The following is a 26,297-nucleotide window of genomic DNA, read 5'->3' on the forward strand; positions in this document are numbered from 1 at the left end:
CAGTGTCTCCTGCCTTGTTTTACTCCTCCTGACTGCTTTTTTATCTACGACCCCTGATTAAAATGTAAACTCCAGGACAGAGACCATTTGTTGAACCACTTGATTCAGAGATGTAAGTCCCCTCCAGGCCCTTGATACAACTATGGGAAAAATGCTAAAGTTTCTCTGAAGATGTGTTTTCAAAAGGACTCTAGAATCATTATGAGATTTTGCCAAGTAAAGACTGGAAAAGATTTAAACCTGTTTTATGACTGTGATGTATTTGCTAGTAACCAAAAAAAATTAGTCTGCCTTGATCCTCTTCAAGAAGGTTGCACAACCAGCAGCATCTTCTTTGGGCTTTAGGCATTCCCTGTGGGGCCTTGCTGACTGCCCAACCCCTGTGCTGCTGAGAACCACCCTTCTGAGTTCAGCACCAGCACACTGCCCGAGATAAGCTACTGCTCTTTTATTTGGTAGAATATAGTACAGTCCTGTCCCTTTCTAGGAATAGAGCTCTGCAGCAATTCTCAGCATTCAGTATTTAAGCATCTATCTGAGGGAAACCACCAGTTGCCTCAAAATGTTCTAAGCTCCTTAGGTATTCAGGGCCTTCTAAACCCTGACAGCAATCTATCTGCCTTTCACTTACTGCTCTCCCAAACACTGGCAGGACACTCACAGGCTAAACTTGGCACTGAGCACACGAGGATAAAGAGTTTTGCCTGTTACTCTCCAACACCAAACCCCTATTCCTGTTGACTGGCCTACCCCCACTGCTGCCCAATAAAATCCTGTCAGTGCTCAAGCCCAGCTCTAATCCTTGCTCCTCTGTGAAGACTTCCCTTCTCTGCCATACATGACACCTACTCGGCACTTGTGTGGTCTCTGTGTGGCCTCCATTTAGTGTTGAGTTTTTGTCTCTGAGCAGCCTTGTGTGCCCGCTTCCTACCCCTTTATCTAGCTAACTCCTACTCATCCTGCAGGACAGCCCAGGTGCCACTTCCAAGGAGCCTTCCTTGACCTTCTGAGCCTCATCCGTTTCTATAAGACCACAGCTTGGGACAAAAAATTCTCCAGCCCTCTCAGGGATGAATGAACAAATCGTAACCTGAGCAGTTCCCACTGCCCTCCAACAGGCAGGCAAATCCTTCTCAGCATCATCCCTTCTTAGCCGTTCTCCCCAGGCCTACTTCAAATGCACACACTTGAAACATTTACGATTTTCGAAGATGAATCTGTTCATAACCGCCCTCTTCTTGCTCCTTGCCTAATCCCACGCTCCTGGCCTCCTTCCCGGTGAGTCTGGCGGGAGGACAGCGAGGTACAGAGGCCAGATCCCTGAGTGCTGTCTGCCTCAATTCATACGCACACATGTAAATGTCAAGGCGAATTCCTCCCGCGCTTCTGTGGATCCCACAGGGGGCTAGGGAGGGGGCTTAGAGCCGCCCGCCCGGCGGGGCGGGTGCGTCTCGGACACCCAACCCGGATAACTGGGATCGTGCCGCACCTGGTCCTCGCGGTAGACTACTGCATCCCAGCCGCTAGAATCCTAGCGTCCGGCGGGGCGGGGACTCGGCGAAGAAGGGCGGGTCACGACAGAGGGTAGGGGACCCCGTTGACCGCAGCGGCGCGCTAGGATGGTGTCATTCCTTCGCGCCCTCTAGCTGGCAGCTAATTGGCCCATGGGCTTGGGGGCGTGGCACCAGCGGCTGAGGCGTCGGCGGCGCGCGGGCAGTTGGTTTAGACCCGCCCCCCAGCCCCGCGACCACCTGGCTGTCTCCGGGCCCTCGGAGACTTGGGGCCGGCGGGAGGCATGGCTGGGATCCCAGCGCCGGGCCACAGAAGGAGAAGCGGGTCCCCGGCGCCTCGCCCTGGCCCGCCGCCTGGCGCCGGGCACCCCCCAAGCAAGCGGGCCCGAGGCTTCCCCATTGCCGCTCCGGACCCCGAAGACCCATTCGGCGCGCAAGGGGACTTCACCGCCGACGACCTGGAGGAGCTCGACAGCCTCGCGTCACAGGCCCTGAGCCAATACCCGGCCACGGTTCGGGACGCGTCCAGTGAGTGCGCCTCGGGGCCTCTTCCCTAGAGAGTGGTGACAATCCCTGACTGCCGCGGCTTCGGAACCGCACGGCGACCACTGCTCGGGTGTTTAGCTTTCACGCTGCCCTTCACCTTTTTAAGAATAGGAACACCCCGATTTAAGCAGAGGTTGTGTTCCAAAAGGTCCTTTGATTTGAGGGAGAACTGCATCAGCAATGTCAAACAGCTGATTTGAAATATAGAAAGCTAGGTTCGAATTTACTGCAGTTTAAAGTTTGGACCACTCAGTTTTTGGTTCTCAGCAGAGATCCTTGGAACACGACTACCGAAACCACCAGAACCATCACTGTCCATTCTTGTGGGCAGGTTTGGAAAGCTTTGGATGTTACAAAGCCCGCTGTCCTGCTTGGGGCATTGGTGGAGGGGAGGGATGAAAGGGACTAATTCAGTCTTGTGCCAGGATTGTGCTAGGTGCCCAAATGTTAGGAACTGCAGTGGACCTAGAAATGAACAAAAGACAAAGACCCTTCCCTCATGGAGCTTACACTGTAATTGAGGAATGAGAGAAGTCTTGCAGGGCTCCCAGAAAGAGAGGGTCTTTGAGGGCACCTTACATCTCTACTTGAGTGTCTCACAGGCATCTTAAATTCAACCATTTCCCAGAGAACCAGTTCCCATTTAGCACGGTACGTGGCAAAGCAAGCATTGAGAAAACATTCAATAACAGAATGTTCCACGTGACGGTGACTAGCGCCACTCTTCAGCCAGTGGTACAAGGTGACTCCTCCCCTTTGCTCAACACTACATCTAATTCCATTCCATATCCTGTCAACTTCACCTTTTACATCCTCTCTGGAATCCATCTTCTTTACATCATCTTTGCCATCTTCCTGATCTGTGCTACCATCATCCCTCCCCTGGACAATAGTCTGCTAAATTGTCTCCCCATTTCCTCTCTTGTCTCCCTACAAGTCGGATTTCACACCACGGCCACAGTGATCTCTTCCAAACTCAAATATGGCTGTATCTCACGCAGTGAACATCCATGCTGAAAGCCCTTTAATGACTTCCCACTGCTTCTAGAATAAAGACCAAAATCTTTAACCTGGCCTGCAAGGCCCGACGTGGTCTAGCCCTCCACTCTCTGGGTTCTAGCCACACTGACCATCCTTTATTCCTTGGATTTTCTCCGCTTCCTTACAGCACACACACTTTGCACACTGCTGTTTCTTATACAGTGAATGTTCTTTCCATCCATTCCCCATCCTCATTCATGCGGTATTATGGGTTGAATTGTGTCTCCTGAAAAGTTATGTTGAAGTCTTCATCCCTGTAAATATGAGCCTGTTTGGAAATAGAGGTTTTCCTTTATTATGTAATGATATCATACCAGAGTAGGGTGAGTCCTGAACCTCATCCCTCTGAATGGTGTCTTATAAAAAGAGTAGAATGTACGCAGTCACACACAGGGAGAAGAGACCTTGTGAGGAATTGGCTGCAAGCGGGAACGCCGGGGGCTAGCGATAAAGAAGGACCCTCCCCTAGTTGTTGCCCTGGTTTGGACTTCTAGCCTCCACAACTGAGTTCTTTAAAGCCACCTGCTTGTATTTTTTGATATGGCAGCACTAGGAAACTAAGACCTTGGGTTAAGTCCTGCTTGTTCTCCAGCTCTCACCTCGGTCATCACTTCCTTAAAGAAGCTTCCACTCATTCCAGTTGGGTCAAATCCTCCTATTAAAGGCTTTCTTGTATTTGTCCTCTGCAGCTCTTATCACAGTTGTAATTGTACATTTATTTGTGTGATTATTTGTTGAATGTCCTATAAGCTCCATGAGTGTAAGAACTATATCCATTTTTGCTCACCTTTGTATCTTAGAGCTTAACATTGTGCCTTGCATATTGTAGGTGCTCAGTAAACATTATTGAATAATAGATCACTGACTTCTGGCCAGTGAGGCACCCACATAACCCTTCAGCCCTTAGATGAGACTGTTGGGATTGGGTGGCCGGTAGGGGGTGGGGGCCAAAAACCAAACCTATTGTTGTCAAGTTGATTCCAACTCATAGCGACCCTATAGGACAGAGTAGAACTGCCCCATAGGGTTTCCAGGGAGCAGCTGGTGGATTCAAACTGCCAGCTTTTTGGTTAGCAGCCAAGCTCTTAACCACTCTACCAGGGCAGGAACTGTTATTTCTTAAGTATCATTTATGAGTTTGAATTATGTTCTTAGGTTGGAAAATACCTGTATTGCTTAATAGATCTTTCTCTAATTTGCTTTCAGGAGTGAGTCTTCTCAGCATTGTCTGGCAAAAGTGGGGAAATGTTGGGTCCTGACATGTATATGGGAACTATTTTTTACAGGTGTTCATAAGGTCCCCAGAATAGATGGGATGTCAAAAAATAAAAATCCTGCAGGAAAAAGCAGAGAAAGTACGCCAGTTAAAGATAATTTTGAATTAGAGGTACTTCAGGCGCAATACAAAGAACTTAAAGAAAAGGTAAGTGATTTGACTTATCCTTGTTGAGCTAATTCATTCACTTATTCATGCATTATAAACTCTCATACAATAAAATATACAAAAGTTTTTAAACAAGGGCCCAGATTCATCAACTGAGGGATGAAATGAGAGAAGACTGGGAAAAGAAAGCCAGAACATTTAGGCTGAAATAAACTAAATCCTGAGATTCCTAACAGCCAAGGCAAGAAAGGAAACACTGTACACCAGTTCCAAAAAGAGATACAAACTTTTTCTGTTACAGCACTGAGACAGATTTATAGCATATATCTTTACATGATGAGCACAACATTGTAATGGTTGCTATATTCATTAGCAGCTTTGCAAGAAAGTGGTCATCCATCATATGTTCTATAGGTCTCTAGGGAAACGAGGAACATAACGTGGTATTTAAGTTCTGTGAAGTATGTGACCCAGATTGTTTATCAGAGCCTAAAAATCTGTGTGTATGAATGACAAGTGTGTCCCTATGCTATCCTGCTGAATATCAGCTGTCCCACGAACAGGCCTAGCAGACCATGGCGAAGTATTTTGGCTAGATGTATTTTGAGTACTCTTTGGTCTATAGGACATGTTTTTCTGTGCTTTCTCGCTCTCCCCAGCTACATGTTAAAAAAAACAAACCAGTTACTGTCAAGTCGATTCCAATTCGTGGCAACACCATATGTGTCAGGGTAGACCTGTGCTTCATAGAGTTTTCAGTGGCTGATTTTTCAGAAGTAGATCACGAGGCCTTTCTTCCAAGGCTCCTCTAGGTAGACTCCAACCTCCAACCTTTCAGTTGGCAGCTCAGCGCGTTAACGATTTGCACTAGCTAGGGATTCCTTACATGTTAAAACAACACTTTAAAACAGGTACATATGTGATTTTCCCTTACAAAGTTTTCACAAGATTGATTTGGGATTTACAGCTGAAGGCAATGGAAGAAGACGTCCTCGTTAAAAATGGAGAAATTAAAATCTTGCGGGATTCATTGCATCATACAGAATCCATTCTAGAGGAACAGAAGAGATCACATTTCCTTCTTGAGCAAGAGAGAGCTCAAGCACTGAGTGACAAAGAAAAGGAATTCTCCAAAAAGGTGACCCAGAATATTTGTTGTGCATGTTATGGACACTAGCTTTGCCTGCTCACTGAGTTCCTTTAGAAGCAATGACCAAAGCTGCCTGTAAATCTGCTGGGAGATTTCAGCCGTTGTTTAAGTTCTTGTGCCGTCAGCTACTTGCTGTGCACTTTTCTTCCAGGCGGTGCATGTGGTTTGGAAAAGGACTTAGATGAAACTCAGCTTTGCTGTGGCGGTTGGTCTTGGCAGGAATAAATCACTAGCTTAGGGTTTTGAGGCACAGGCTTAAGTTAGGGCTCCTTTGGTAGATGAGGAACTCAGCTGACCTAGCTTAGGCCAAAAGGGAATGTATTGGCTTCCATAACCAAGTCTGGGAGAAGCAGGGGTGTGGTGGGGCCTTGAATGACTCAGACATTGCCAGGACTCATCTTTATTCTCTACATTATACACAGGCTTCGTCCTTATGGTAGGGAATGTGGTCTCCAGAAGCTCCTGGGCTCACATTTCATAGCTCTAGAGCAGAGTTAAGACCTGGGCTCCCTCATCTCAGGTTTTAAAATTCTGGGGAAGGCTCTGATTGGTCTAAACTTGTGGCAGTTGCCTATTCCTTGACCAGTCTCTGTAACCAAAGAGTTGGCAACTCCCACCCATATCACATAGTCAGAGGTAGGGAAATGAGGGTTTCCCAAGGGGAAGAAGATGCTGTTCTGGGAAGAAAAACAGTAGGTGTCCAGTACTATAAAAACGGCATGGGGGCAGTGTCTGACCTCCTCCAACCCTACAAGGGGAAAGGAAAACCAAGATCAACAGCCCACGGCTGATTCTTATGAGGCAGGGGTCAGACATGCCCTCTCTCTCTGCCATTTTTACCAGTTCTGACACCAACTGTCCCTCCCACAGCACTCTCTACTGGGTTCGATAATTCATTGCAACGGCCACACAGAACTCGCAGTCAATTTTCGCGATTATGGGGTTTACTAGGGAAGTATCTATTACAATTCAGGCTGAAGAATACTCAGGATATAGTTCTTCCATCAGGACAGCCTCTTCCCAACCATGCTTGCAGGCATGCCTCTCCCTGGCCCTAGGCCTCTCCCCAGAGGCATTCAGCTTTCTCTCTTTGTGGGCCAGGAAGCCCACTGTACCGTCTTCTGCTGCCGGGTCTTTGCTGCTGGGTCTTTCCTGCCACTGCTTCTGACCGTCTTCAGGGTTAAAGCTTGCTGTCTCTCTCTCCGTCTCCTGCTTCCAGGAGCTTCTCAGTGCAGGGATTCCGGGTCCAAAGGATGCGCTTTCTGCTCCTGGTTGTTCTTCCTTGGTAGTGGTAGGATCCTTCTCTCTGCTCTGGAATTGGCTCTCTTTGAAGGCAAAACTGACCAATCCCCTTGGTGGGCCACAATTACCCTATGGCCCAATCCCCTGGGTGGGAGTTACAAGACCATGGCTAGAAAGGCCACATAAAAGTAGTCAGTCACATCACAAGTACGTACCACCACTTGTCCTTCAGCACTTCCTGATGCTTCCATCTCAAGGACACAGAGTCTTACTCTGCTGTTACTTCATTCAGCAAATTTAGTAAACTTGACATAAGCATTTACCTGTGGCTGGTACTAATAGCAGTAATTGACTTTCCATATAAGTGGTAAAGAGCCAGGGGATTTGCCATCACACAAACTGGAGTTTGGATCCAGGCTTCATCACATGCAAGTGGTGATCTCAGGCTAATGACTTAAGCTCCATGGCGCATTTCCTTTATCTGTGCCAGGAAGTAACCAGAATGTTGGGAAAATAAAAGCTCCTGCACTTACCACGTCTGGTGCTGTGTCTGGCCCGGAGTGTGCTTGGTGAATGACGGCAGTTACTGCTGGCTATAACAGGCCCTGGGGGCCAAAGCATCAGGTCTCCCTACACCACACAGGGTTTTGGTAAAACTATTCTGAATACTCTACCCAGACTTGCAAGAAGACCTGAAATTGTACACTACGTTATTCTTATTGAATGCCCCCAACCACGATGAAGCTAGAGATTGTCTTTACGTTACAGTTAAGCTAAGATTCAGGGAGGCTAAGTAAGTGAGGGGGCTGGTATTCAAACCCTCATAAACTATCCTGACAAGAGTTTGGGTCAAAATATCTTTCTGGAGCAGCAAGCTATCTTTCAGAAAGAAGGCTAAAGTTTGACATTTTAGGACATACATATCACAGCAGACTTTCATACTTAGCTTCTGTTGGTTTTCGTTTATTAGCTTGAGATTTTGAAGCCCAGAGATATTTTTGTATATCTGATAGGGCCACTACATACATAGTTTGTATGTTTCTTTTGCCTTTTAGCTCCAATCGTTACAGTCTGAACTCCAGTTTAAAGATGCAGAGATGAATGAATTAAGGACAAGGCTTCAAAGCAGTGAACGAACAAATAAACTGGCTGCTCCCAGCATTTCCCACCTCAGGTAATGATGGTGTTGGAGGGATTGTTGAGTTTTGCGTTGTTTAGTAAACAGACTAAATAGCAGTGTCAGGGTAGTCCTGAATGAAGGCCAGGACTTCTGCCACCTGGCCAGAGATCCTCTTTCCTAAAGGACTCAAAGGCAATTTGGATCAGGCTTAAGTGGTTTGGGGCACTACATCATAAAGGCCTAGCACTCTACAAGTGATTCCTTAGTATAGGACTTGATAAACACAGCTCCTTGGGGTTAGATTTATTTGAGCTAAACTAGAGAAAGTTAGAAATTTTTGCTCCTAGCACAAGTGTGTATCAGTGTCAGCTACTTGGAATATGTTTTCTCATTTGCTACCGTGGGACCTTTGTCCAAGAGCCCCTGCCTTTGTTGCCAGATGTGGTCAGCTTGTTAATGTTCTGTGTCCTGCCCTCTGTGGTCAGCTACTAGAGAAATCTAGCACACTGTCAGTGTCAGCCTTGAAATGTGAACAGTGTGGTCACGGTATCTTTCTCTGGTCTTGAACATTCTGCTGCCACTGGGTAGGCCTTTGCTCATAACAGGCACGACGTGAAATTGAATTCTTGCCTGTGCATAGTCTTTGTAAGATACGAGAGCTGAAGGGGTCCATCCTCACCTTTTCACACATCACTAACAGAAGGGCCTCAGCATTTCCGCCCAGCTTGACTGCTTGTCTAACATAAAGACACTGGTGCTGAGGAATTTGCTCAGTTTCCAAGTTGCAAGACACAACACAACTTCTCATTGACCTTCTTTCTATTGAAAGTCTTTGGATTCAGTCCTTGACTATGAAAAAGAGGTTGTTCCACATTGACAAGATATTTTGTGAAATTGGAAATAGTAGGGTAGGAATTATAGCTAATATTTTGGGAGTGAGTAGAAGAAGAGGGAAATAAATGAAAGACTTTTCCAACAATTTGGATCAAAAAGCCTTGAATTTTGCACTGCTTTCTTGACAAACAATGACAAATATATAAAAGATAAAACCTTTGGTCAAAACAACTAGACATGAGAAGGTTTAAAGCTGGTTGTTACAAGTTTTGTAACTAGATATTTTAAGTGGTTTTAGCAGAATCATTACTTCGCTTTCATAATGAAGTTTTTCCAGTCCTAGGAAAAGTCCTTCCATGGTTATAAAGCCAGAAGCATGTTCACCACAATTTGGAAAAACATCTTTCCCTACAAAGGAGTCTTTTAGCGCTAACATGTCCCTTCCCCATCCCTGCGAGACAGAGCCAGGATACAAGTCTCTGGTGGGCCGAGAGGGTAAGTCAGTATATTAGTCATCTATTGCTATGTAACAGATTACCCAATGTAGCTTACAACAACAATAATCATTTATTATCTCCCAGTTTCTGTCAGCAATTCTAACAGGGCACAGTGGGGATGGCTTGTCTCTGCAATGGCTGGACTCAGTCGAAGGCTTCACTGGGGCTGGCGGACCTGTTTCCAAGGTGACCCACTCACATAGATTATCTCCACATGTGGGCACCTCCACAGGGCCACTTGAATGTCCTCAAGACATGGCAGATGGCTTCCTCTAGAGTGAGCAAACCCAGAGAGAGATCCATTGGAAGGTAGCTTTGTTATGGCCTAGCCCCAGAAGTCACATAGCACCACTTCTGCCACGTTCTGTTCATTAGAAGTGAGTCATTGCGGGCCACATTCAAGGGAAAGGAAACTAGACCTCACCTTTTGAAGGGAGGCATATCAAAGAATTTGCAGGCATATTTTAAAACTACCACAGCCAACATCCATTGACCAGGCTGGAAACACAGCTAGTATTCAGGGACGCAGTGGTTAAAGCTCGGCCACTAACCAAAAGGTCAGCAGTTCAAATCCACCAGCTGCTCCTTGGAAACGCTATGGGGCAGTTCTGCTCTGTCCTATAGGGTCGCTATGAGTCGGAATCGACTTGATGGCAGCCGGTTTGGTTTTTTAATGCTCCTTTCAGGCTTGAGTTTGTACAGCTCAGTCCAGACTAAGGGAGCGCTGCTGCTTTCTGGAGAGAGGCAGTGTAACAGTAGATTTTCACACTGAAACTGTGCTGTGCCAATTTATCTTATAATTCAGAACATTGCATCTCTCTCCCCTTTTTAAATCATTGGCCATTATGCCACCTATGAGAAACTGCAGCCCATTCACATTTTTGGCATCTAGTAATTAATGGTATACCAGCCACTTTTTATGCCTCTGGACTTCAGAGGTAAGGCATTATTCTGGTTCTAACACATTTAGTGTCAAGGTGGGTCCCTTCTGAAATGCATGAAGCTCAGCAGACCTGAGTTGAAGCCTCATTGTTGCATAGGTTGAGCATTGTATTAGGTGATGCTTCCTGGATGTGTTAGTTTTGTAAATTTTTGTACACTTTTGCCTTTTTTCCTTTATTTCTGTGAGATAAGGTTTGCGAGCATGATTATGGCTTTCCTGTATGATAATTAGGGAGCCCTGATGGGTTTGTTTTGGTTTCTCTGTGTCATATTTGGAAAACCAGAGGTTCCCCATGTAACCTAATGGAAAGGTGCCCGCAATAAATTATCTATATCGCTCTCATTGGGATATTGTCATAGCACAGATCCGTGGCACCACAGCGCCACCCACCTCATTGGTGGCTTGTATCACCAAATCATATTTCTCAAAATCCATATTACCAACCAAAAATTTAAACACATTCAATTAGTAAGCATCCATTCCAATACTGAAAACACGTGCCATCTAAATAAATAAATAAGTAGAAAAAACGTAGTAACGAAAGGGTTTCGAAGAAGAAGTGTTGCTTAGTGTCACAAGCAGGCAGTGGAGCCCAACAGCCTGGATGTGAGTCCTAGTCACCAGTCACACCCCTTACTGGCTTAACCTCTGTGCCTCAGTTTCTCATTACCAAGGCTAATGATAACACCTCCTCTATGAGGGACAAATGAACTAATATGTATAAAATTCTTACAACAGTGGCTGGTACATGTAAGTGCTAGTAGGGACTATTCTTATCTTGTTGCCTCCTTTTGTAGTGGGGCAAACAATTTCTTTTTCCTGGGCAAGTTCCTAGTTTACATGAGGAAGACAAAACATGTGAAGGTTCTTGAGCTGTGCTGGCTCTTGTTTTGACCCAAGGTTGAAGAAGTAGAACAATTTGACTTTGTTTTAAGTGCATTGCATGTAAGAGTTTCTGAGATGCCTGTGCTTTTAAGCTCAAGTTTTGATTCACATTTTACCTAATTTCAGAAAATAAGAGCCATAGTCTGGGAGGTGAATCCATAAAACAAGAAGAGGCCCAGAAGATTCTTGTTGACAGTTGGATGCAGAGATCACATACTCAAGGTACCAGAATCCCTGCTCTGCCTGCATGGCTCCGACTGTCCTCTGCAAAGGCTGGCTCCACAGCAGAATTCCCTGGGGAACTGTCTGGGGCTCTGAAAACCAGAGCGCCAGGCACTCCTTCAGAGTCACGAGGAGTGGTCATCTGTGACTTAAGCAGAAGACTTTGTAAAATGGAAAGGGCCAAGAGCAAGTGTGTCCCAGAGCCTTCAGGCATCTCAGTAGGCCCTTAGCTTAGAAGGTAGTTGGTGTCCAAGGAACCCCCAAATTTTCCTTCTGAGGCCCTAGAAAAAGCCTCCCCTGTCAGAACTTCCTAGAATCACCTTGTTTTCTGCAGGTTCCATTTTGATAAACCTGCTTTTGAAGCAGCCTTTGATCCCAGGGACATCCCTAGGTCTGTGCCACCTCCTAAGCAGTTGTTCTGAGGCTCTTCCTGGCACCCTTTTACAGCCACCAGGCTTCGGCAGGTAAGTGTAAGGCTCCTAAAAAGCTCATTCGGGAAGGAGTTGCCCAGAAGCAAGCTCCTTAGCAGCTCCTTTCTGGCCCTGACCAGCCTGGGAGGTCTGTGGGCTGGGCTGGGCTGGGAGACTAGAGAGTTTGGCAGGGAGGTAGTTTGGGGCCCTTGACCTTCTCTCCATCCCACACTTGTCTCTTTTCTTTTGTGTTTGTCGCCAGTACCTTGGCTGGGATTTCAGGCCTCAGGACCACAGGTTTTCGTGAAGGGTCGTTTTCCTTGTCAGCCCTGAGAGAAGCACAGAACCTGGCATTCACTGGACTGAATCTGGTTGCCAGGAGTGAAGGTTCATGTGACCAAGACCCAGCAGAGGGAGACAGAAGGACCTTTCCACTCTGCCAGCTTCCTGGAGCTGTGCATCTCCTCCCCCTTGTACAGTTCTTCATCGGCTTACACTGCCAGGCTCTGCAGGATTTGGCAGCAGCCAAGAGAAGTGGAGCACCTGGGGACTCACCAACACATTCCTCCTGTGTGAGCTCGGGGGTAGAGGCCAGCCTCGAGGACTCACTTTGCAACCTGGAAAGTTTCTCTGTGGCTTCACTTAGCGTTCTTCAGCACCTGGTGTGCCACAGCGGAGCAGTCGTCCACCTATTACTGTCAGGAGTGGGGGCGGACACTGCTTCTGGGGAAGGAAACCAGAGCCTACTTCACAGACATGGTCATGGTGTGACCTCAGCCCCTAAGGGGATTGCTGATGACCAGGCCCAGCATCCGCTACTCAAGATGCTTCCTCACTTGTTGGCTTTCTCTTCTGCAGCAACAGGTCACGTTCGAGCCAGCATCCTGAGCCAGAGCCTTAAGGTTTTGGTGAAATTAGCAGAAAATGCTTCCTTTGATTTGTTGCCCAGGTATAAAGCAGCATGGGAGTCATGGTACTTTATGGGTCTTGCCTGGCCTCTGAAGGTCTGTCTTGTGACCCTTGTACTTTGCTCACATCCTTGACTTGTTTACTCAGTTCAGGGAGTACTGAAGTGTTGGGAAGTGGGGCCAGGTATTGGGAGAACCAAGGAACTGGTTTATTTGGTTTAATTCTGCCTCTGTACAGCAGGTAAGCAGAAGGCACACATGATAAAAGGAGGCTGTTAGCTACCATGAAAGAATGCCCTGTACCCCAGGACAGACAAAGGCTGAACCAAGAGGCCTTTGAACCTGGGACATGGATCAGGTGAAGGCCACGCACTCACAGCCACGTTTAAGTTTGGTGATTCCCTAAGGAGGCAGAGGGTGTGGGGAGGATCTGCAGCTCCCAGGCTGACCCGCTGGGAGTCTGTACCTCTGTGTTGTGCTCACTGCTGGCATGAGCCACAGGTCACTTGCTCCTCTTGAGGTTTGTTGGAAGTGGTAATATAGTGAAGCTAGCTAATGAGCACTGTAATCACATATTCCTAGCTTAGGATTCCAGGGCCTTCAGACTGGCAGGAACTGCAAACACCATTCAGTCTACCCCCTATCCAGTAATCCAGACCCCCCTCAGCACTCCACCAAAGGGCCAGTCGGAATGACTCCACCAGCTGGACATATTTTAAGTCATCTTGTCTCTGAGCTCAGCATTCCCATTTCCTAAAACACTTCTGGATCCTGGTTTCCATCCGAATAGCTTCTATTTGGTCTCGTCCATTCTGCAGGTGGTGCTCAGGGTTGGCCACAGTACTGCAATGTAATGCGAGCAGCATGCTGGGGGACAGAGCTGTCCCCCAGGGGCCTGCAGTAGTAGCTGGTTGCTTCTTTCATGCTTGTTAAACAGATACACCAACATCCCGTTCCTAGTGAGCCTGTCCATGGGACATTCAAAAACAGCCATCAAATGGGTGTGCTATAAGCCAGATACTGTGACAGATGCTTTCCACTCACAGCTCATATGACACCCTCATAACCCTGCGTCCTCACACCTAGTGTAGAGCCTGACCCAGTGTAAGCACTCAGGCATTATTTGTCGAGTGAATAAACCCTGTTTTAAGGTAGGGAAACCTGTCTGAAGTGCCACAGGGAGCATGCTGGGAGTGAGGTGGCTTTCAGGCCAGCTGTAGTCTCCCGAGCCATTGCCTTTCATCACTGTCTCGTACCACCTCCCGCTCAGTGATTCTCTACAGAATTCCTTTATGTTTTACATGCTTAAGCTGAACCCCACTACACGCAGCTTCCTGTCCACCTTGAACTTAAAGCTCGGGGCAGGGCGCTGTCGAGGCTCGAAAGCAGTGTGATGCAATACAGGTAACCAGGGAGGCTGCAGCATCTTCTGTTCCTCGATAGCCTTAAAAGGGAGGTCCTCGCCCACCCAGGCTTTAAAGCACATCATCCCTCTTATGCTTGTCTTGTTCCTACTGCATCCCTTGTAGCCCTAGGGGTCCAGGGTTGTCCCCCAGAGACTGGGACAGCAAGGGGTTCTGAGCAAATAGGACTCGCCCGCTTCAAATATAAAATTTCATTTAAAAAGAAGGTTCTAATGCTATCAAAAAGTAGGTGAGAAACCACTGTGTTGTATTAAAGGTAGGTTTTTCTTGAAGATAGTTTCAGGGGCCCTATTGGACTAGTTTGGAGCCCTGGTGGCACAGTGGTTAAGAGCTCAGCTGCTACCCAAAAGATCAGTTTGAATCCACCAGCCACTCCTTGGAAACCCTTGGGGGCAGTTCTGTTCTGTCCTATAGGGTCACTATGAGTCAGAATCAACTTGATGGCAATGGGTTTTGGTTTTAGTGGACTAGTTAGGGGCCACTTCTAGCCTAATAATTCAGGTAACGACCAGGTTAAATTTCAGTCTCCGACAAAGTCCCACGCTCCCTGACAGCTGAAGAACATGTAGCTTCTCTGCTGTTGAGGATTTGTTCTAAAATGAGTTCACCCAAAATCGTATGAGACCTTGCTTCCTGGTGACGGACTGAGGGACAGTCTTGACCCGTATCTAGGAACATACTCTGCTGAAACACTGCCGACACACGAAGAGATGCGCGGGAAGCTAGACCCAAAGGATGTTGTAGAATTGCTCCCCAGGCTATGTGGATTGAGCAAACAGCAGTGGTTGCCTTGGGACCTGGGTCCTTGGTAAAAGTTGTCCCTTTGCCCCTGGGACCTGGGTGTTGGTGTTCCCAGAGCCCCTGACCAGTGTCCACACCCACAGTGGCCGTCTTCTCACAGTTGGCAGCAGAGGATTTGTGTTTTCTGACAAGTGGAGAAAATGGTCGTCTTGTTCTGAGTGGTCTCAGGATCCAGCCAGAGCCAGGCCCACATGTGTTACTTCGGGAGCCCCGGCCAGTCGGTTAGCGGGCACAGAACATTTCGCACACCAAATGATGACCTGCACCCTTATTTGGAGGAGGAGGCAGGAAAGAGCCCAGGAGCTGTGTGTGAGCCGGGCACCCCAGGTCCAGGGAGTCCTCCCCTTTACTGACGGATGCTGTGTCAGGTGAGGGCGTGCTGGCTCTCCACCTCAGCAGCCCTGCAGGGAAGCTTAGTACCCACGTTTTCACAGAAGACAAGTTTCCTAGCGAGTGGGTGGTCGTCAGGCCAGCGTTTGAAGCCAGGTCTGAACATTGTCTGTTCGTACTGCCCTACTCGGATTTTGAAGGAGCACTGGTGACACAGTGGTTAAGTGCTCAGCTGTTAACCAAAAGGCGGGCAGTTTGAACCTACCAGCCACTTGGCAGGAGAAATGTGGCAGTCTCCTGTAAAGATTACAGCCTCGGAAACCCTATGGGGCGGTACTACTGTGTCCTGTAGGGTTGCTATGAGTGGGAATCGACGGATTAGCAACGGGGAAACAGGTATTCCGACTCCTGTTACCTCTAGTGAAAACTGAGGGTGAATTGGGGTTGAGGAGTGTCATGTCTCTCTGGGCCTCTTTTTTAGGTTCCAGTGTGTGTTCCGGGTGCTGCCACAGTGCCTCAGCCCAGAAACGCCCATACCCAGCGTGCTGCTGACTGTTGAGCTCCTCTCCCTCCTGGTGGACCACGAGAAGCTCGCTCCTCAGCTCTGTTCCCACTCGGGTAAAGCAAGGCGGGGCCGACATCCAGACCACTGCAGGCTGGAGGGGAGTGCTAGGGCGGGTACAGGGTCATGGGCCTCCTAAGGGCATCTGCAGCTTGTCCCCCAGGCTTTGGTGAGAAGGGCACCCTGAGTGACAGGTGGGGCATCCTTTTCAGAGGGCTGCCTCCTCCTGCTGCTGTACATGTACATCACGTCAAGGCCTGACAAAATGGCCTCGGACAGACAGTGGCTCCAGCTGGAACAAGAGGTAAAAATTCCAGACCCCTCTGTGGACTGCTCATCACTCCACCCTCAAGGCTCACAGACCTCCTTTCTCCATCCTTCCTGGCCCAGGGAGAGAGGGAGCTTTAACTCATTTTGTTAGTAAGTTTATCAAGCACTTAAGGAGGCGAACTCAGTTCGGGGGTGCCACACCACAGACAGGATACAGGTGTCTCCCAGGTTATCCTGGGACTGGGCAGAGCTGCCTGGTGACTGATCCTCTCCTGGCTTTGGGGCCTGGTAGCCGAAACAACCTGGAGGCAGGTGGGTTGTTGGTGAGACACAAGCATGGGTCCTGAGTCCGGCCTGGGAAGGCCCCACGACACCACTCTTGGACCCCATTTGTGCAGATAAGCAGTTGCTAAAGCAACTGGAGCTCTTAGGAGAAGCTGGGCAAGGCCCTGCCTGTCGTGGTCTCACTCCGCTGGGGATGGAACAGCCTCGTTCTTGTTCCAGGCGGTGTGGCTCCTGGCAAAGCTTGGTGTGCAGAGCCCCTCCCCAGTCACTGGCTCCGACTGCCACTGCAACGTGGAGGTGAGTGGCCAGGGGCAGGTAGCGGTCAACAGCGTGGCAGCTCTGCAAGTGGGGAAGGTGGCCCTGTGCAAGGACTCTGTGCTCCTAACCCTGGTGCCCAGCACTCAGAACCCTCCTCAGCCGGGATGCTGGGAAATGTGCTGCCCAGCTGTGCAGGTTTTTCAGGCACAGGAAGCTAGGAGACTTGCCCTCCCCCCCCCCCCAGGTGGTGAGAGCCCTCACGGTGATGCTGCACAGGCAGTGGCTGACAGTGCGGAGGGCAGAGGGGCCCCCAAGGACTGACCGGCACAAGCGGACAGTGCGGTGTCTGCGGGACACGGTGCTCCTGCTGCACAGCCTGTCCCAGAAGGACAAACTCTTCACTGTGCACTGCGTGGAGGTCCTGCACCAGTATGACCAGGTGATGCCAGGGGTCAGCACGCTGATCCGAGGGCTCCCTGACGTGACAGACTGTGAAGGTGAGCAGGCAAGAGGACCCGCCCACACGTGGCATTTTCCCTGAAGCTCATGGACAAGGCCGACTTCCTGGCCTCACTTAGCAACACCCCCACCATCTGCCACAGCCTTTCTGGCCCTGAGGACATGCTCATTGTCTTCCTGCTCTGGTTTTTCTCTGAGCACACTGAGCTGCCTTTTGCTCATATCTGTTGAGTTGGCCTGGCAGAACCACAGTTTTTCCAGAAATATCCCTGTCTGAATTGCTTTTGTGTCACTTTGCTTGCAGTAGCTGAGGAAGCAAGGCCTGGGCATAGAAGGGACTGGTTAGTTCCTGCGGGCACTGGGGAAGGAGAGGTGGGACCTTCCCCAGCCCCCAGCCCCTTCGGACCTTCACCATAGAACCCTCTTCTTTCTGGCTCAGAGGCGGCCCTGGATGACCTCTGTGCTGCCGAGACTGATGTGGACGACCCAGAGATGGACTGTGCTTGAGGCCCTTGAGCATCGTCAGCAGCACCACCATCTTCCTCACTTCATTAACTGATTAAAAGCAGCGACCGGCCGTTCCTGCCGAGAACACGCCAGCTTTGGTGTTGTGTTTCCTGAGTCTTATCTGTGTTGGCTGAGTGGGAGGGATGGCACCGCACCCCATCAGGGACCCAGGGAAGGAAGGCTGGGATCTTTCCTCCTGTCCTTGGCTAGAGCCAAGAGATCCTGTCCCCCTGGTAACTCATCTGCCTTAAGGAGCCCTGCCCTGCTTGCATAATTTCCCCGAGTCATTGTTTTGGACCGGGGCCATGGGAAGAAACCATTGTGTGGAGAAGGATGGGCCGTCACCCTAGGCCTAAACTAGGGAGGCCTGGAAAGTGGGCCAAGGGGTGGGTGCAAAAGGGCCCCGCCCGGGGCTCCCGGCAGTGCAGCAGCTAGTCCTGGAAGTAGCCTCCCGGGACTGCCTGCGCATCACGTCCTCAGCCGGCGTTCTCACTGGGGTGAGCACCCTGGCGCACTGTGCCAGCGACAGGCACACAGCTGTGCATCTGAGAAGGCCTTGGGGTGTCACCGCGGGGACAGGAGGAATGCCTGGGGTGGGACGGCTGCCGGCTGAACAGGAAGAGCAGGGCGGGCCTTGCTCACGTGGGGCCCGTAGGCGGGTCTTACGCGGGGGCGAGAGGAGGGGCCTGGGCTCCGTTTCACTTCCCGCTACTACCAGCCGGCCAGGAGAACCAGAGGGAACGTGTGCGCCCTGAGTGATTGCTGCCCGCCTGTTTGCGGTGAGTGCAGACCCCCCCACAAGGAAAACGTGGGGCGTGGGGGGGAGGGTGTGTAGGATGGCCATGGGTGCTCCCCCCAAGGTGGGCACTAGGGGAGGAGCCAAACTCATGTGAAGGAGACCCCCACACAAACCCACAGTTGAGCGCTCTTGGCACTGAGAAAGCCACCCCACCCTCTCTGAGCCAGCTTCCTGCCCCCACCCCACCCCCACCATGGATCTTCTGAGACACTCACACACCGCACCCCTACCCCATGCTCCTCCCTAGGCTCAGCAGCAGGTACTAGCCCCTTCCATGGGCTCAGAGGCCCCGTCCGGGGGTCACATGCAGACTCTCATCTTCTTGGACCTGGAGGCCACTGGCCTGCCCTTCTCCCAACCCAAGGTCACGGAACTGTGCATGCTGGCCATCCACAGATGTGCCCTGGAGAACTCCCCCAGCCCTCAGGGGCCGCCTCCCACAGTACCTCGGCTGCCCCGCGTGGTAGACAAGCTCTCCCTATGCGTGGCTCCGGGGAAGGCCTGCAGCCCTTCAGCCAGCGACATCACGGGACTGAGCACAGCTGCACTGGCGGCACATGGGCGTCAACGCTTCAATGCTGACCTGGCCAACCTGCTCCGAGCCTTCCTGCAGCGCCAGCCACAGCCCTGGTGCCTCATGGCACACAACGGGGACCGCTATGACTTCCCCCTGCTCCAGGCAGAGCTGGCTGCACTGGGCCTTGCCAGTGCTCTGGACCGTGCCTTCTGTGTGGACAGCATCACTGCCCTGAAGGCCCTGGAGTGTGCCAGCAGCCCCTCCGAGCGCGGCCTAAGGAAGAGCTACAGCCTGGGCAGCATCTACACACGCCTCTATGGGCAGGCCCCACCAGACTCGCACACGGCCGAGGGGGACGTGCTGGCCCTGGTCAGCATCTGCCAGTGGAGGCCACAGGCCCTGCTGCAGTGGGTAGACGTTCACGCCAGGCCTTTCAGCACCGTCACGCCCATGTATAGGGTTGAAGCCTCCACTAGGACCAACCCAGGCCCATCAGCTCCCACAGCCACTGCAGCCCTGGTCACAGCCAGGGACACCAGTCCCAACCTTGTGGGGGGCAGGAGGCCCAAGAGTCCTCTTTGTATGGAGGGCCCTGGAGCCCCATCCAGGGAGGGGCTGCTAGCCCCACTGGGTCTGCTGGCCTTCCTGACCTTGGCAGTAGCCACACTGTATGGGCTGTCCCTGGCCACGCCTCAGCCATAGGGCCAAGGAGGAAAATCTAATAAAGACCCTCAACAGCACTGAGTGGTCATTCGCCTCCTGACACGCTGCCCTCTGGGGTGGGGGACACAGAAGGTGACAAGTTTCTGTCTCTCCCCAGCAGGAAGTCTGAGCCTAATAAAAGTAGGAAGGAAGTAGGTCAAGATCACAGAAAACCCAAGTGTTGGATGGAAATGGTACGCGGCCTAATACTCAATCCTAGCAGCCAAGGCTATGAAGAACGAGGGAAGCAGTTCCAAATGTTTGCATTTATTATAAATGAGTGCAGACGCCAGAACATTTCTCAGAAACATAGCAGCAGAAACAAAGCTAAGACATTTCTGGTGAAACGAGAGGACAAGAACACCGAGGTACTCATGTCTGGGCCTGAGCTGCCACCCGCAGCCCTGCCCCACCTTTGGTCCAGGTAGCCCCTCGGTCCAGGTGTCCTGCTGCCAGGATGAGTTGTGGACTGAGGTACAAGGGGCTGGATGTTCTGTAGGGCTGGTGTCGGGGCAGCAGGGACACAGAGGTCAGACTGCCCACTCTGTCAGCCAGTTTCCCCCCAGGACCCATGAGTTTCAGCCTCAGCAACTGTCACACATGTTTGAAACAGAACATGGGGCAGAATACTTGACCAAAAAGAAAAACAGCGCAGGGAGGAGACCTGAGTCTGTTGGTGGACAGAGGCCATCCTGCCCACTGATGGCAAGGGCCAGGCCAACAAGGGCAGGAAAGCTTCCCCACAGGCAGCCAGAACCGTGGGCGGCCCTGGCCCTCCAGGTGGTCCCAGGGAGGGTGCAGAGACAGTGCAGGGAGACAGCTGTCAGGTGCTGAAACTGGCCCTGAGAACAGTCCGTGAGGTGGGTGGGGCTGTGCCTGAGGTGTTTTGATATCACCAACCCCCAGTGGGCATGGCAGAGGCTCCAGGGAGCTGTGGGACCTCCGCCCAAAGGATCAAAACCCAACTGAGCAAGATCCCAATTTCACCCACTTGCCTGCAGCGTGTGTCTGGCTCTGAGAAGGGCACCCCATGCCCTGGAAGCCGGGGCCTCGAGCAGTAGCTGGCCACTCTGCCGAAACCAGGACACAGAATACTGGACACACTCTGCTGAAATTCTTGCCAACAGAATGCTGTGCTATCCTAGTGTGGCAAACCCCATCCAACTTCCCCAAGGTGTTCTCGAAAGAACTCCTGCTCCCCATTCTTTGAAGTTTGCTTAAGATTTCCGAAACCATAATTTCAATCTCAAGTGAGGAAGAGGACAGAGTTTGGTCCCAGCCCACTCTGGCAAGGGTTGTTCCCCACCTCGTCGGCATCAGAGGAAGCCACATGTACAGAGAGGGTGTGCGTGCGCGTGCACGCGCACACACACACGCACACACACACACACCATGGGGTAGAAAAGAACTGTGTCAGCATAACCATTCATATATACACGGCATAATGACAGTGGCAGCCAGAGAGGCAGGGGCATGCTCAGGGGGCTGCCTTTGGGGAATCCATGTAGGCCGGGTTGTAAGGAGGTTGGCTGGCAGGGTAGGGCATGGCTGCACCTCCTGAAAAGAGAGAGGACACAGCTGGCTGTGGGCAGGAAGGGGCGGAGGGCCTGTTCAGTGATGTACTCTGGGATTGATACCCTGGGAACGAGCAGAGGTGGGAGCCCCAGGTCTGGGGGCCAGGCAGGGCCACAGAGGCAGCCGTGGTACTCACCAGCAAATGTCTCATGGTAGGCAGGTGGGCCCATGGGCTGGGCTGGGTAGGGTGGTGGGTACTGCGTCGGGTAGGGTGCTGCCGGCATCCCTGGCTGAGGGGGCATGGGGTGGTAACCCTGGTACGTTGGTCCGGGGTAGCTGGGCGGCATGCTTGGAGGCTGAGAGTAAGGGGTGTGCACCACGGTGGTGGATGTGGTGGTGGTCACGACCGCTGGAAAGAGAATCTCAGTCAGGACCCTCCATCTCCCCAGACCTTGAGGGCCAGGCCTGCCGCCCCTCCCTCCAGCTTAGCCAAAGCAGGGCCCTGGTCAGCCCCTCCTGCCCACACAGGGGTCTGCACTGCACATGGGGGCTCGCTGTAGGGCGGGTGAGATGGGCATGCTTACGACGGGGTCGGCGGCACATCTTGTACAAACAGCAGCAGGAGCAGGTGAAGCAGATGATGATGGTGACAACGGAGAACACAAAGATGGTCAGGCCAATGGCCACGGTCGCCCCGAACCTGCCAAAGGGCCAGTCATGACCAGGGGCATCTCGCCTCTCCCCAGGACCAGCAGTCCACACCTTACCCATTCCCAGGGGCCCCCACTTGCTGGAAGAGGCTCTAGACAATAGATACAGCAATATCCAGGGTGCAGCCTGAACCTCTTTTTAGCCCCCATTTCCTCATGTGTAAAATGGGGTTCTTTGTGAGCATATGTAAAGCACGTCACCCAGGGTCTAGCCTCCCTTGTCCCCACACTCAGGTGCATGGGAGAGAGGTCTTCAAGCATCTCCCAGCATCTCCCCCACCCATACACACAGCTTGTCCACCGCCATCTACCGATCAACAGGCGATCATTGAGCACGTGCTACAAGACAGGTACTGTGCGATCTGAGCCCAAAACTCAACAGTGGATGAGACAGACCAGCCCCTGGCATCTGGGAGCCCACAGTCCAGTGAAGGAGCAGCTGTTAACTCAAAATGACTCAGGAAGCACAGGGGACAGAGAGGGGGAGAAGTTCGAGGAGCGCGGGGGCCAGTGTGGCCAGAGCAGGGGGCAAGGCGTGCAGGGCACACAGCCCCAGGGCAGGCTGCCGCCCCGAGAGTGATAATGACAGCTGTCACTCACTGCAGATCTGCTGTATGCCAAGCACCCTGCCAGGTGTCCACACCCCCTTCCCGGGGCTCCTCACAGTCTAGTCAGCATGGCTACCCTACAGGTGAGAAAACTGAGAGCTAAGGGGATGATACGGAGGGGGCCGTGCTTTCTGGAAGAAGAACCTGGCCTCCCAGCCCGACCCAGGCCCACCAGCAAGGACCCTGGCAGAGTGGAGGGCCTTCCCCCTGAGAAAGCTGGTCCCAGGCTGGGAAGTTCACCAACACTGACTTTCAAAGGCAGACAGCGCCTCACACTCCTCCCAAGCTCCCAGAGTGAGGCCAAACTTTCTTCTATTAAAAGGCAAATGCTGGGTAAGTGCACCACACGGATTCAAACATTGAAGATGCTTTGTCAGCTGCAGGACGGTGGCCTCCCTGAGGCTTCTGGGGAGGGTGTGGGCCCCACCCTACCAGGCCTGGGACCAGGGGTTTCCACTCACCAGCCCACAGAGGCAGCACAACCTCAGCAGGGCCCACCCACAGCCTAGGGACAGACGCTCCACGCCCCAGATTCAAGAGCGCCTAACCACGTTTGCAAAACGGGGGCCATCGGCCGCTGTGAGGCCCAGGACAGGCCAGAGGGGGCAGAAAGGCACCGTTCTGCCCAACCGCAGGCAATCCCTCACCGGCTTCTCCTCCCCACAAGCTCTTCCGAGGTCCTCTGCTAGAGAAGCACAATGAAAGACACCAATTCCTCTGTCTGCCAAACACGTCTCTCTCTTTCTCTCTCACACTCTCTCACACACTCTCTCTCACACACACACACACACACACACACACACCACATGGCACCCAAGCTCACCCCATGTTAGCCTCTGCCTTCACCCAGGGGCCTCCTGCCCTGGACTTCCCTTCTTTCCATCACGGGCCACTCAGCCTCAATCCCCTCCCCTTTCAGGAAAAGGAAAGTAAGCCTCCTAGCTCCTCCTCCTGATCCCTGACGTCACAGCAGGAAGGCCAGACACATGTGGCCCCAGCACCATCCTCTTAAAGACGTGTGTGTATCTTTCTGTCCTTTATGTAAGCTATAGTTACAACAAAAGCAGAAAAAAGATCTGGGACATGCCTCACCAGACAGAAAAGTTTATAATAAAGTAAAATTTAGTCTTTAATTAAAAATAAATGAAATAAAATTCCTCACAGACCCACCAGGCCCTGCATGCCTCCTCAGCCTTCAGCCACAAGGCTTTCCTTCCTTTCAGCTTTCAAAAGCAAAGATTCCGTCCTGCCTCAGGGCCTTTGCACAGTGCTTCTTTGTGCCTGGCTGACCCTTCTCTCCCTCCTCACCCACCCCTCCGCCTAATTAACTCCTGCTCACCCTCAGACTTCAGCTCAAAGCATCACTTCCTCTCAGACACCTTCCTGACCCCGAAGAGGAGGAGCCTGACTTCTTTTCAGAATCCAATTCCTTTCTCAGTTTACAAACACGCTTCTTTGTGTGAGCATTTGACTAACGGGCATTTCCCCTCTGGCTATGGATTTCCTGGGGGCACAGCCTGTGCCTACTTTGGGCCATCACTGTATCTCCAGCACCTGGTATACAGTAGGTGCTCGATAAATATCTGACGAATGAATGAGTAAATTCACTCAGGGATCCCCACGGGCAGCACCCAGTAGCACAAGCAGGCATGAGGCTCTAAGAACACACAACAGTTGAGGGCTGGTCTCAGGGTGGGGCATGAAACCATCCGAAGCCACAGTGTAAATGGAACCATGCCTCCCAAAGACTAAGACTGAGGCAGAAATGGGGCCTCCCAAGGCTAGGGGTGCCTCCTGTGTCAAGGAGTTGGAAGGCTAAGCTCAGAAGGTAGGATCAGCCTGACGGAGGGGGCAAAAGCCCAGGGGTGCAATAGCCCAGGACAGGAGCTTGTGGCGGGACTGTATGGCCTGGGGAGAACAGGACGCCTCCAGGAGGCCAAAGACTCGGCTGTTTCTGGAACTGGGACACCAGCACACTCACAACACTGGGGAGGCACGAGGTCGACCACAATACAGCCAGTCTGAAGGCCGCAGAGAGGATGCTGAGGGGGCTGGGAGCCAGCCCGGGTTCACCTCCCTGCCTTCTCCCTGCACTGTCACATGGGGTCAGGGCAGAGCGTCAGCAGTGGCCTGTCTAGGGGGTCTGTAGTCAGAGCTTCTACCACTGCTTAAAAACACACCAGTCCTGCCTGGCAGCCCTGTGAATGGCAAAGAGCTGGGAGGGGACAATGAAATGGAGATCCGAAAGAACCATGATGGGGGACCAAGAAAGCTCTGGAATCGGGAACAAGCCGAGAAGGGACATGAGGCCAAAGACCATGTGAGATGGCAGGACAGGATTCACCTGCCAAAGCCTGGGGGGGTGTGGGCAAAAGACGTAGGCCAACCCCGCAGACAACATGGCCATACTATGTAGTCCGGAGGGAGATAGAGCTGAGGGCCAGGATCTAGAAATGAGGAACGGGGAGGGGAGGGCAGAGCTGGGGCAGGCCTGTTCTTCTGTCAGGGATTCCCCCCAGGCTCCCAGCTGTCACTGGGCAACAGAGACTGGACCCTCGCCAAAGAACCAACTCTCTGTGGACAAACAACAGCGCCCTTGGCCAAGGGGGCTGAGCACAGATGTCCAACCAAGGGACACCTCCTTGGGGCCCAGACAGGTGGCCACCTGAGGGTGGTCACAGGAGTAGTTCGCTGAAGACCCGGTCCCCCTACCCTCCCAGTGCCTGCTGCTTATCCCCTAAGCCTTTACATGCTAAGTCCTGTGCTAGGCACTGGGGGCTCAGAAGAACAAAGCAGAGAGAAGAAGAGAGCAGGGGTAGGAGGGTGGAAGAGGGGGGCGATGGGGCGACAAAATTGATCCAGTCATCTGCACTTCCCAGCGAGCGGGCAAAATGCCCTGGGGGAGGTGTGAGGGCACCTCTCACCAAGCTCCAAGTACAGAGAACACAGATGCGCAGCCCTGCGGGCCATGGTGTGCAGTGGGGCTGACCTGGTTGGCTGTGAGAACAAACACCCCTGGGGGAGAGGTGCTCTGGAGCTGGCCCGGCCCTCCCCATGCCACCGGCCAAGGGAAGTCTCTCCTCCTCCTCTGCCCCCAGGGACCTGGCTCGGCACTGCCCCCTCTCCACTGTCCCAGCTCAAGGCTCCATTATTGCAAAAAAACAAATCCCTTATTCACACTGATTCTTCCTCCACCTCCCACATGCTTGCTCATCCATCCATAGCCAGACCTCTGCACAGAGCTGTCTGCACTCACTGCACTCACTTCCACACAGCTCCCCTGAGCAGCTCTGGCCAAGCGCCCGATGCCCCTGGTGTGAAGCCAGCGTGATTCCTCAAAGCTCTGCAGACTGGGCTCTTTCTGTTTCCTCCCACCTCTCTGAACCAAACCCTCCTCTCATCTCCTCCTGCTGCTGCTCCTCAAATGTTGCTGATCCTCAGTCAGTCCCCGCACTCTCATCTCACCCAAACAAAGCCCTTCACCCCAAACCTGCCTCACGTCCTGCACCGCTGTGCAGGGCTAGATCTCGGAAGCAGAAACTAGGGCACCCCCGCCCTTGTCCCCACCCCAGCCCCCTTCCTAGCAGGCAGTGCTCAGTGTCCAGTCTCCATCCCCCCTCTCCCCTTCAGGCCCAGTCTCCCTCTGCCTCAACTCCTCTGACCAGGAAGCCACTCGGCCTACCTGCTGGCTGCCCTCTCCCACCTGCTGGCTCTTTCCATCTCCCTCGCAGCAGCCAGAGTGAGCTTCCTAAAACACCTCAGCACTGCCCAGAGCCCACCCACCCCCGTGGTGCCAACCATCCATTCCTGGATCCTGAGCCTGGTTGGGGTCAGAATCTCCTGTGGGGCTGTCTGAA

The 26,297-nt window shown here is 52.0% G+C and overlaps 3 protein-coding genes across 4 annotated transcripts in view; 2 read left to right on the forward strand and 1 right to left on the reverse strand.

The window, feature by feature from the left end:
• The first annotated feature begins 1,656 nt into the window (after positions 1 to 1,656).
• On the forward strand, positions 1,657 to 17,937 carry ATRIP (ATR interacting protein). The gene is made up of 13 exons (XM_004368490.2): positions 1,657 to 2,039; positions 4,385 to 4,521; positions 5,450 to 5,620; positions 7,930 to 8,048; positions 9,166 to 9,323; positions 11,280 to 11,375; positions 11,710 to 11,839; positions 12,048 to 12,734; positions 15,730 to 15,866; positions 16,023 to 16,114; positions 16,585 to 16,662; positions 16,868 to 17,120; positions 17,522 to 17,937. Exons 1-13 carry the CDS (start codon positions 1,796 to 1,798, stop codon positions 17,587 to 17,589), a joined length of 2,370 nt encoding a protein of 789 aa, XP_004368547.1. The 5' UTR covers positions 1,657 to 1,795; the 3' UTR covers positions 17,590 to 17,937.
• A 362-nt stretch (positions 17,938 to 18,299) lies between these two features.
• Positions 18,300 to 19,632, forward strand: TREX1 (three prime repair exonuclease 1). Its single transcript, XM_004368492.3, has 2 exons — positions 18,300 to 18,368; positions 18,636 to 19,632. Exon 2 carries the CDS (start codon positions 18,663 to 18,665, stop codon positions 19,605 to 19,607), a length of 945 nt encoding a protein of 314 aa, XP_004368549.1. The 5' UTR covers positions 18,300 to 18,368; positions 18,636 to 18,662; the 3' UTR covers positions 19,608 to 19,632.
• Positions 19,633 to 20,606: 974 nt separating this feature from the next.
• The window catches only part of SHISA5 (shisa family member 5), a 34,263-nt gene continuing 28,572 nt past the window's right edge, over positions 20,607 to 26,297 (reverse strand). The window contains exons 1-4 of one of the 2 annotated variants that reach the window (XM_023726657.1): positions 23,264 to 24,697; positions 21,707 to 21,822; positions 21,319 to 21,531; positions 20,985 to 21,164 (exon numbers count right to left, since the gene is read on the reverse strand). In XM_023726657.1, coding sequence (XP_023582425.1) covers positions 21,085 to 21,164; positions 21,319 to 21,531; positions 21,707 to 21,822; positions 23,264 to 23,268 — 414 coding nt within the window. In that variant the 5' untranslated portion in view covers positions 23,269 to 24,697 and the 3' untranslated portion in view covers positions 20,985 to 21,084. Of the gene's footprint in view, positions 21,165 to 21,318; positions 21,532 to 21,706; positions 21,823 to 23,263; positions 24,698 to 26,297 lie in introns of those variants that run through there. The other variant, XM_004368493.2, reaches the window with a different exon arrangement.

The sequence above is a fragment of the Trichechus manatus genome, unplaced genomic scaffold (assembly GCF_000243295.1).
Source record: "Trichechus manatus latirostris isolate Lorelei unplaced genomic scaffold, TriManLat1.0 scaffold00001, whole genome shotgun sequence".
Classification (NCBI taxonomy): domain Eukaryota; kingdom Metazoa; phylum Chordata; class Mammalia; order Sirenia; family Trichechidae; genus Trichechus; species Trichechus manatus.

What these genes read in the sequence shown, in the direction of transcription:
- ATRIP (XM_004368490.2), top strand. Translation starts at nt 1,796, where the DNA reads ATGGCTGGGATCCCAGCGCCGGGCCACAGAAGGAGAAGCGGGTCCCCG. An exon ending in GCAGAGATCACATACTCAAG is followed by an intron (nt 11,376 to 11,709) that starts GTACCAGAATCC and finishes TGTTTTCTGCAG; the next exon opens with GTTCCATTTTGATAAACCTG. An exon ending in TCCTTTGATTTGTTGCCCAG is followed by an intron (nt 12,735 to 15,729) that starts GTATAAAGCAGC and finishes CCTCTTTTTTAG; the next exon opens with GTTCCAGTGTGTGTTCCGGG.
- TREX1 (XM_004368492.3), top strand. Translation starts at nt 18,663, where the DNA reads ATGGGCTCAGAGGCCCCGTCCGGGGGTCACATGCAGACTCTCATCTTC.